Source organism: Glycine soja, chromosome 4, assembly GCF_004193775.1.
Source record: "Glycine soja cultivar W05 chromosome 4, ASM419377v2, whole genome shotgun sequence".
NCBI classification, from domain to species: Eukaryota; Viridiplantae; Streptophyta; class Magnoliopsida; order Fabales; family Fabaceae; genus Glycine; species Glycine soja.
The window spans coordinates 8,795,282-8,806,754 of NC_041005.1; the positions used below are offsets into that span (position 1 = coordinate 8,795,282).

The following is an 11,473-nucleotide window of genomic DNA, read 5'->3' on the forward strand; positions in this document are numbered from 1 at the left end:
TCAGTCGAGGTGTTGGAAATAATCCAAGTCCCACATCGGCTAAAAGTAATCCCACATTAAAATATATAAGTGAGGGACAACCCTCACCTCTTGAGCTAGCTTTTGGGGTTGAGTTAGACCTCTCATATTATTCATTTTAAGATGGTATCATAGCCAGTTCTGATCCTGAGACCACGCTTTCGCTAGTCCTGGCTTTGTGATGACAAACACCTACCTTGTTCACGCATATATAAGTGAGGAGCACCCTCACCTCTTGAACTAAAAGACGAGGCTTCAAGTCATAGATATTGCCTTTGACTGTAAGTTCCAACTACTAGTAAGACTTCTGGTAGGATTTCTTTTTATCACCTTTAATTGGCTTGTGAAGATGGATTCTCTGATCCTTGTTGTGTAGGAGCATTTTGGAATCAGTTTGGATTAAATTGGATTTGCGGGTCAGCTACCCCCTTGAACACCTTTAAAAATAATCAATAGCCACCAAATCCGGAATGGAAAAAAAGAAAAGAGAGAGAGTTCTGAATCCACACGCACGAGACACGAGATATCAAAGTTGGAGACGAACACCCCAAATTTTGTTTTTTTATATACCGAATGGCTATACGTTTCAAAAAAAAAAAAAAAGAGAGAGAGTCACGAAATGCACGAATGCTGACATTGAATAATGATATTTTAAAAAATACCAATTAAGAATTCCTTTACAATATTCTTATTTTAATTTTTAATTTTTTTTAAAATAAATAAAAATATTTAATATTTTTAAGATGTTAAATATATTTATTTTATTTAAAAATAAATTTTTGAAATGAATATTAATTAAAATTAAAAATATAAAATAATTATCATAAATTTAATATAAAATATCTATCAATTTTATTAACAATTAATATTTATTGAAAAATCTGATTAATCAAATTTAATGCAATTTTTTCTCTCAATCATGCATATTTTTTTAATCAGGCATATTTTTTTAATCAGGCATATTTTCCTATCTATAATATTTGTATTTGATAGTTTACTTAAAAAGTCTAAGTTTAGTTTCATTTATCAATGATTAGTTGGTATAATCCATAAAAATTTAATTTAATTTAATTTAATGACAAATATGCATTACAAATTTACATCTAAACAAATAAAAATAATAAGAGTCTAATTTTCATATATTAGTATTGTAAAAAAATCATACACAAGTAACTAATATATATATATATATATATATATATATATATATATATATATAAAATTTTTAACATAATTTTTTATAAAAATCAATAAATTTATTATATACAAATTTTATTCAGTGAACTGTCTGAAAACCTTTTATGTTATTAATATATAAATTCTCACTCAAGAAATAAAAAAGAAAGGAAAAATAATAATAAATATGAAAAATAATAAATGAGTATTTATATTATTAACCTATATGCATAGGTCAGCAGTGTTGTTGAAGGGATTGAAGAGTAAACATAGGATCCACGATCAACTCGATTTTATACTTTTGTTTCTATTTCTCTGGAGGCAGCTAGCTAGGGTCATACTCATGGGGAGCTTGAAAGGAGACAGTGGACATGCCAATGGCGAAAATCTTACCGAAGCTCTTTTGCCAACACGAGATGCACAACAACAACATCAAACAGACGACGAGGAACAAAGATTTGGTGACAAGCTCTGGCTTGAAACCAGGAAGTTATGGCTCATTGTGGGGCCCTCTATATTCAGCCGCCTCGCGTCGTTCACCATGAATGTTGTCACCCAAGCCTTCGCCGGTCACTTGGGTGATGTCGAACTCGCTGCCATTTCTATCGCCAACAACGTTCTTGTTGGCTTCAATTTCGGCCTCCTTGTAAGTCTCTTTCTTTTCCCTCACTAACAAAAACTCCATCTCATGCTAATTCATGGTTAGAATTGGTTTAGTTTAAATATATAATTGCGATAAATAATAAAAGAGAAAATGTTTGTCTCTTATAACAACATATTTTTATGAGCGTTAAGGAATATATTTTCTGATACTCTCTTAAAATTTATCAAAAAATACAACTTGAAGAAAGGCTAATCGACATTTTTATTATTAAAAATAAATAATTTGTAATTCTTGAATGCAAAAAGAAAAGTAATCTTGTGTGGTAATAGTTGGGGATGGCGAGCGCGTTGGAGACACTGTGCGGGCAAGCGTTTGGGGCGAAGAGATACCACTTGTTGGGGATATACATGCAGAGGTCATGGATTGTTCTGTTCATGTGCTGTTTCCTGCTGTTGCCGTTTTATGTTTTTGCAACGCCGCTTCTGAAATTCCTAGGACAGCCAGATGACGTGGCAGAGTGGAGCGGGGTGGTGGCAGTGTGGCTCATTCCCCTGCACTTCAGTTTCGCGTTTCAGTTTCCTATGCAGAGATTCCTACAGTGCCAGCTCAAGACAGCAGTTATTGCTTGGGTTTCTCTGCTGGGTTTGGTGGTTAATGTGGTCACAAGCTGGCTCTTCATTTATGTCTGGGATTTTGGACTTTATGGCGCAGCTATTTCTTTGGACATTTCTTGGTGGGTTTTGGTTTTTGGCATGTATGCTTACATTGCCTATGGTGGCTGCCCTTTGACTTGGAATGGTTTCTCCCTTGAAGCTTTTTCTGGACTCTGGGAATTCCTCACACTCTCTTCCGCTTCTGGGGTCATGTTATGGTATTATCATTTTTCATTTTTTACTACTATTATTTTGTTTTTTTTTTCTCTCTCGTCATATTTGTGTATAGTATTTATTAGTTTTATTAATAATTCATCTTTAATAAAAAATCCAATTAATTATTTTTAGTAAATAAATTTTCTTTAATTTCATTTTTTTCAATTGAATTCTAAATCTTACTTAATAGAAATAAATTTCAATACCACTTGTACTTGTTAGTCTACTATTGTTATTTATTAACAAAATTCTAACTTATCTCGAATGAAAATGAAACTAGACAATCAATTTTATACATAATTGGTGCAATTAATGAGAAGGACATTTGGGTACTTGGTTGGTGACACTTGAATCTTATACGTTGATGCAGCTTAGAGAACTGGTACTACAAGATATTGCTACTTATGACTGGCCAGTTGGAGAATGCCACTATCGCTGTGGATGCCTTGTCTGTATGGTAAGTTATTTTACATCCTTTTTTTTCTGTATTTTACAGCCGTTAATTATCATGAGTTTTTTTTCTCATTTTAATATAGATTTTTAAAATTGATTATTTTTTATATTTCTAAAATATTTAATCTATTCACTTTTTTGTTTTATACTTTCTAATTTCAATCCTTGACATCATTTTAAAAAATTATTCTAAAGACTATAAAAATTTATTCTAAAGGTTATTCCGCACTTTTTATGATCTTTAACTGGTTAGTTGCATTGTATTTGGTTTTGCAGTATGACCATCAACGGGTGGGAAATGATGATTCCCCTGGCTTTCTTCGCGGGTACTGGGTACGTTGTTGTTTTTCTTTTTTCCTCTTTTAATATTCTTCATTTTATTTATTTTAAGGAAATATATATCCTTTGTTTACTGTTTGAATAAAGAGTTTAAAATTCATGTACCGAAAGTGTAAAGAAATTATAAATTAGCTAATTACAAATCATATTAGAAATGACTTTTAAATTAGTTATTATTAAAAAACAACAACAAATTAGTTACTATATATGATTATTTCTATATTTATTAATTATGTAAAACTCTTCACAGTGTATGTATTGTTTTCTTTTAAATACTAAACCATCCTTTTCCACTTTCTTCCTTGAACTCTTTGCCTTTTATTGTAGATTAGATTAAAATTAATTCTACTAAAGAGTAAAAGTGTAATATTACCTGTGGGCTGTGGATAAATCATGCCCCCAAGGCCCCAACTGGCATTATGCTTATCTTATCTTGCCAGGCGTAAATTTTCCTTCCATTAAAAAATATTCTTTAATTATTGCTAGTCACAATTATTTACATTCCTGGTACTTTTTTAGTTCTTTTCTCCTTATTGTGCTCGATTGAAAATATCATTTTCTAAATTTATCAGTAAAAAGGTAAATTTTTTTTAATTTAAAAATTATACCTTTTAACTAAATAATACTTTTATTTTGTTAATATTATATTTTATTTAATAAAAATATCAATAATTTAAAATAAATTTTAAAATAATTGATGTCTTTTTTGCTATTTAAAGTTGACAACAAATGAGACATGTTTTAAAAAATGGGTAATACTTTAAAAGGAATGAATAATATTTTCACATATTATTGAATAATATTTTTTGGACATCAAATATTAAGTTTTCTTTAACAATAAACAAGTTGCATTATTAGAGAAAAAGAAACAAAGAATGAGGAGTAATAACAATAAATTATAGATGTGATACAAAAATAGAATAAAAAAATTTGATTGTTGATGATATATGCTATAATTCAGATATTTAGTTAGAAGTGAGTTACTGACTCATTTTGAAGTTAGTTTGACCGTCATGAAATTTAAAATTTGTTATAATCATATATGCATCGTGTATAAACATAATAGTGATAATTAATGAGAAGAATGAGAGTGTAGAAATTTTAATTTAGAATTTTAAGTCCTCTTTATTTTCTCTTAATCAATTCCTTCATCATCTTCTTTTATTCTCTAAGGTAGAGTGAGTGAATGCATAATGTGAATGTGTGTGAGAACTTTATTATTTCAACATATATTCTTGTATTGTTGTTGATATATAAAGAATTTGGGAGTAAAAGTTTCGTGAAAAAATAATTTTCCTTCTGGGTATCAAATAACATTTTAATTAATGACTTTGAGATTCTTCAACATGTAGCTTTAGAATATCATCTTTATCTTTAATTTCTTTTAGAATTCTTTATCTTTTATTTTTTTTTCTTTTCTCCTCTTTTTGGGCATGAATTTTGAATTATATCACGTGGGCAAGTAATTTACCACTCTTTTATATCTGTTCTTGTTGATAACGTTCCAATGTAAATGCTACTCGTGGACGGCATGAACCTTTCTATCCCGAGAAAACGCTTTGTGTGATCATATTCATTTCCTATAGGCTATTATTGGACTTGATTGAATAAAAAGAAATAAAGTAAAACGACATAAATTTTTCTTCTGCAAACAATCACTCGGGAATGGGGGATTGATTCGATTGAACCCACAAAAAGAAAAAAGTCTTGTTTGAATTTTTTAAAATGAAACAAAACAAATTAAATGAAATTGATTTAATAAAAGAAAAACTTTACTTCAGACTGTACTTTATTTTTCTTCATCTTAATTTAAATTAATATGATTTAGAACTAATTTATAACATAGGATAAACTATTTTTTTATATTTAACTAGGATAAATAGTATAAATTATTTCATACTACATTATTTCTCACTTTTACAGATATTATTAGCGAGATATTAGGCGGCAGTATCATGATTAAATGGTTCTCCTGTCTTCTCAGATTGAACTTGGATACGGTCAAAAGAGAAAGATAAGGACAAAGAAGAAGAAAACATCTTCAAACTATTGAATTGACCTCTATTTTTCCAAGACGTTCTTTTGCGTTCTCATTGCTCAAAATGATATTGCATACATACGAACTGTAGATAGAGAATCCTGATCCTCTTTCCAACCTTAACTGTTGCATTGGAGTACTTTTTAAATGAAAGTTAATTATCGACAGTCCCAATTTTATAGTAGAACAAGTCCTTTCCCTAAACTTATTCTAAAAAAAATAGTCATGTTTAATTAACGAAAGCATGATTATGTTAATTACAGGGTAAGGGTGGCGAACGAGTTAGGCGCAGGAAATGGCAAAGCAGCAAAATTTGCAACGCAAGTATCAGTGGCACAATCAACAATCATTGGGCTTATATTTTGCGTTCTGATAATGATATTCCATGAGCATATAGCATACATATTCACCACCAGCACTTCCGTCCTACAAGCCGTTGACAACATGTCATTACTCTTAGCTATCACCATTCTTCTCAACAGTGTACAACCCGTTTTGTCAGGTACGTATACAAATTATATTAGGATTAATTAAGTTTTAGTTTTTTTATAGGGATTTTAAAATATTTGATCCTTAAATATTTTTTTTTATTATAAATAGTTTTTATAGTAAATAATTGAACTGTTTATTTAAATGATTACTAATTACAAAAATTGTAGATAAAAATAATGGATTGTTGCTTGCTTTGCAACGTAGATTTGCAACGTAGATTTTCTTATGGGTGATCATGAATACTTGAAACGTTAGGGTTCAAGAATGACAATTTCTCTTTTATATTTTAATAACATAATATTATAATTAGGTTTAATTATGTTTTTATAGTTTTATCATTTGTATCTTTTAGTCTCTATAGTTTTAAAGTGATTTTTTTAGTCCTTATAATTTATATATTAATTCTCTTTTAGTCTCTATGAAAGTGATTTTCTTAGTTCTTATCATTTACATCTTAATTCTCTTTTAGTCCTTTTAGTTTGAAAGTGATATTTTTAATCCTTATATTTTATATTTTAATTTTTTTTAGTCTTAATCATCAAAGTATGAGTAATATTATCAATTACAATTAAATACAAAATAATAGAAAGTAATTCGTAACTAATTTATCGGAAGATAATTTATAATAAAAAAATTTGATAATTTATAATTAATTTTTTTTATATTTTTTTGTAATAATGACTAAAAGGTAATTAAAATATAAATCATAGGAACTAAAAAGATCACTTTCAAACTATAAGGACTAAAGGAGAATTAAAATACAAATCATAAAAACTAAACAAATCACTTTCAAATTATAGGGACTAAAAGAGAATTAAAATGTAAATTTTAGAAACTAAAAAAATCATTTTCAAACGATAGAAACTAAAAAGTACGAATCGTGAAACTATAGAAACCAAAAGAATAATTTAACCTTATAATTATTTACCTAAATATAATAAAACTTATGTGTCACGTATATGGTATACATGTGTCATTTAATTTGTCTTGTTTTATGACATTTTATTATTTAACAAAAAACATTAACGACAGAGATGATTTAATAACAACAAATGCTTTAGGGACCAGTTTTTTTAAAAATAATTTAGGGATGAAAAATTGAAAATTCCTTACAACTAAAAACTTAATTAAGCCATTATATTATTATGTAATAATAATAACATAACATATAATATCTCAGTCTCACTATATGCATGGATCTAACTTCTAAGGTCCACCAAGAAAGTGGAAGAAGGAATCTAAATTTCCAAAGTTTGCGCAGCCAACGTAACCTATTAAAATATTACTGGTAATTTTAGAAGATGCATATGCATGCAAGTTTGGAACTTACATGTGGGGTTTCAACATTTTTTATGCTATATAATTGTTTATATAGTTAAATTTTAATTTATTAGTTCTAGTTATGTAAAATTTTCATAATATTACTGATAACCGGATTCTGTGTATGAGAAACACTTCAAAATATCCTTTCTAATAAATATTATCTCATTACTTTGGAAATGTATAATAATTCACGATACATATATATTAGGTAGCATTTTAAAAAAAAAATATTTGAGTTTATTTTATTGTTGTTTTTTAAGTGTTGTCATACCAGTTAATAAATCATAATGCATGATTTAAATGTTAACACATAGTTAAATTATAATACATTTTAATTTTTTTTACATTGTCAATGTATATATTAAATTAAATTTACTTTGATTATATAAAGAAATTTGGTGATGCATCATGCATGCCTTATTTTTGATACAAATACGAAAGCTTTTTGTGTAATGCATATCCTACATTGATAAGTAGTTTGTTATCTTGAGGTATTGAAAGATATAGTTGCCATCATGGTATTGATAATATTTGATATAATATTATAGGAGTGGCTGTTGGATCCGGATGGCAAGCATACGTTGCATATATAAATATAGGATGCTACTACCTTATCGGGTTCCCACTCGGAATTATAATGGGATGGGTCTTCAAAAGTGGTGTAATTGTACGTATAGTTTACTACTTAACTATCACATCTAGACACTAATTTTGTGTTTGAAAAGTTTTTAAGTGGTGTGCTAACAATATGGGAATGATCATGCATGGCAGGGCATTTGGGGGGGCATGATTTTTGGTGGCACAGCAATTCAAACGCTGATACTGATCATAGTAACGATACGATGTGATTGGGAAAAGGAGGTATAGTTTTACTTTTACATGATAAACAAGCTATAGCTAATTCCAATTCGTTAGCACTTAGCATATTGACAAAATTGAAAGATCTCACGATAAATTATATCAATATATAGCGTATATATGCATGTTCTAATATTTTGTTTTAATGGCATTTTGCAGGAGGAGAAAGCTTGCTTTCGTGTAAGTAAGTGGTCAAAATCTAACTCCAATGGCAATCTGGAAGCCTCCAATTAACATTTGATTTAGCCAATGGATCGTGTTTGTTATTCACCAATCTGGATTCTATGAGTTTTGCCGTTGTATTGGATGCTGCATATATATATATTTCTTTCAATATTCACCAAGTTGTTGTTGTATTCAAAATTAAAGGCCCGGTTATTCTTTAGGATAGCTATGTTATATTACCATGAGTTGAATTTGGAGATCCCCACGCACCGACAATACAGTTGTAATTCCAACCTATGGTGTTACTACATATTCTTTAGTAAGACTAATTAATTAGATGTTTTAATCATATTTTAGCACAGAAAAAGTTCAATTAATCATATTTTTCAATTTTTATTGCAGGATTGTGGAGACGGATAAGATGAGAGAAAAGTGATGAAGCTCGTGATTTACCCTGTCATCATTAATTTCTTTGATTCCTTGTTTTCTTATCTTTTATTGCTGGCTAACAACTAGCTGGACAAGGTTTCTTTGTTCACAACTACAAAAAGAAGCTTCTACATCGGTTGAAAACCGGTATCTACGACGGGCCCCACACCGTCTTTGTTCCAGATGTCGTTGTATGTCGACAACAACAACATCGGTCATCCTAGGACCCGTCTTTGTAATGCAAGAATACAACGTCAGTGGCTATAAAAGAATAGACGTTATAAAAAAGGATTCAACGACGCACATATTAGACAACCCGTCGTTGTTTTGGTCCATTTCAACGTCGGGTTCGCAAGACTCGTCGTCGTTGTTGTCCATATCAACGTCGGGTACGAATAACACCCGTATTTGTTTTGTTTCCTGTCAACATCGGTGGCGGGCTCACCACCGACGTTGTTTGGTAGTATGTCAACGTCGGTGGTGAGGACACCGTCATTGTTGTCTGAGGTTTCAACGACGGTGGCTGGAGCACCCGTCGTTGTTGGTAAATAAGGCTATAAAGACGGGTTTTCATAAGGACCGTCGTTGAAGTATTTTGCCTGCTCACAAAATTTGGGTTATACCATTCAAATTTCAAAAACAAAGCTACATTTATATACAACAAACATATATAAATACATTTAAAGGATAAATAACACAATCATGCATCAACCAAAAGAAAAGGGATATCGACGGTGACACTCACAGTGAGAATGTTATAGGTGGTTCAAAGTTCATCAAAGCCTTTCATGCATGCATTGTTTATATATATGAAAATAAAACAAAACCAGAAAGGGTATATATATATATAATTACCACTCGAGCCAATAAGCAAAGGGAGCAATGGACACAGTAGCAAAGAGTTGTCGATAAGCAACAAGGACAAGAGGGCTCATTCCAGATTCTATTGCAAGCATTTAAGTAATGTTCATCACTGCATAGACCAATTGCACAAGAACCAATTGCAAGTAGACCGGCACCCATATTAATTGTCTCTTTCTCACCCCTCAGTCTTAATTTGAACTTTGGAGAGAGTGTTGTATGTGATGAATGAAATGCATGAGAGTGATGAAGTAACTTATAACTAGTTGATTCCAGTCATGTGCATGTCAACAAAATTTAATGATGCTTCTGATAGAAAACAAGGCAGCAAGTAGGGTTCACCGCGAATATTGAGAAGATAGATAGAACATACCTATATACAGCTGCGTTGAACCATTGCTATTCATAGAAATTGTTACTAGTCTTCTGTGTTGGGCCAAAGATCAAATTTGCATCCTTTCAGGCCAAGCAGAATTTAACCTTCGTGCAAAATCTTCCACTTCCCTACAAGAAAAGAAACAAAGTCATCAAATGCAACATAAAAGACAAAACAAAAAAATAAACCACTCAACAATTAGCTGACAAGATTATCCTCTTTCATAGGTTATATTTTGATATCACCATTCCACAAGTTGTCAACTAAAATTAAATAAATGAATGAACTAGTACATAAGACAAATGCAGCACGCTCAACACTGAAGTCAATTAAGCAAGACTCCTCTTGATTAATAATATTTTACATCTTATGCAATCAATGAAACATGCACTAAACCAGTCAGGAAGATTCTGCATTTCATCAAATGACGATATTAATTGCATGCAGCATTCAAAATATGAGAATTTCACCCAACTGCTTTAGCACTAATTACCTGAGCATGTGACAAACTCCTCAAGAACTCTCTTTAATCATATTTTTCATCCCCTGGTCCCCTTCCCTTGGAATCCCTGCAATCTCTTTAATCATAATAATGATAATATCAACCAAAATATTATTAGACTGAAAAAATGACACTAACAGTTGATATAATGTATGCCTAGCTGATCAATTCAACAATTCATGTAAGCCTAGCTAATCAAATTTTATAACTAGAACATTTTTCAGTTTCATGTATTAACTTATAGTTCATGAATCCACAAACAAGGAGGAAACACACCTCTTCAATGCTTGTGCTGCTAGTCACTTTGCTGCTACTGAACTTTAGGAGCGGAATCAAAGCAAAAGCAAGGTCAAATGATAATATCATCTGCTCAAATGATAAAATCACTTATTAGAACAATCTTATGGTAGATAATCCACATGTTGAATAACTAGTCTTCAACCCAAATTTAGGTATATAATAAACAAACAACAACAAAAGATTATCTCAATTACCTTCAAAATAACACTTGAGGCAGATTCAACCAAAATCTCCAGCCCCAAGGTAGCCATCAGTCATGCAAAAACAATGATACCCTGCACAGGAAATCTTATTAGTTATTAGCATGTACCTCTACCAAGCAACCATCCAATGACTGTGGACACTTCATTTGTTCACTTAACTGCTGCAGTGGCAAGCTTGGTGGTACTATAGCTGCACTAAATTGTTGCTGTGGTAATCAAATGCAGATGCAATGCAGTAGAAGGGGGTAAAGACAATATATTACTACAATTATATGAAATTGAGTAGGTAATACTAAGAATAGAATATTAGTAGCATGACCGAAAATAAAATAGCCGCTGTGTCAAATAACATAACAATTGTCTCAAATACAGGGAAAAAAAATACTCCAACGCCATCATTAGCCGTTTTGACTTATTGCTGTCTTTAAAAAAAATGTTGCCCATTTCTTTCGAATTGTGGTGATGAT

General features: G+C 30.6%; 1 protein-coding gene and 1 long non-coding RNA gene across 3 annotated transcripts in view; one reads left to right on the plus strand and one right to left on the minus strand.

Moving 5' to 3' along the window:
* Positions 1-1,431: 1,431 nt before the first annotated feature.
* Positions 1,432-11,473, plus strand: part of LOC114409247 (protein DETOXIFICATION 27-like) — a 31,970-nt gene continuing 21,928 nt past the window's right edge. The window contains exons 1-9 of one of the 2 annotated variants that reach the window (XM_028372640.1): positions 1,432-1,840; positions 2,128-2,669; positions 3,038-3,124; positions 3,397-3,453; positions 5,761-5,999; positions 7,861-7,979; positions 8,084-8,173; positions 8,330-8,354; positions 8,738-8,868. In XM_028372640.1, coding sequence (XP_028228441.1) covers positions 1,538-1,840; positions 2,128-2,669; positions 3,038-3,124; positions 3,397-3,453; positions 5,761-5,999; positions 7,861-7,979; positions 8,084-8,173; positions 8,330-8,354; positions 8,738-8,760 — 1,485 coding nt within the window. In that variant the 5' untranslated portion in view covers positions 1,432-1,537 and the 3' untranslated portion in view covers positions 8,761-8,868. Of the gene's footprint in view, positions 1,841-2,127; positions 2,670-3,037; positions 3,125-3,396; positions 3,454-5,760; positions 6,000-7,860; positions 7,980-8,083; positions 8,174-8,329; positions 8,655-8,737; positions 9,080-11,473 lie in introns of those variants that run through there. The other variant, XM_028372639.1, reaches the window with a different exon arrangement.
* LOC114409248 lies at positions 9,414-11,421 on the minus strand. Its single transcript, XR_003666016.1, has 4 exons — positions 10,998-11,421; positions 10,780-10,869; positions 10,495-10,579; positions 9,414-10,129 (listed from the first exon to the last, which is right to left on the minus strand). It is a non-coding gene; the product is annotated as an uncharacterized LOC114409248 (long non-coding RNA).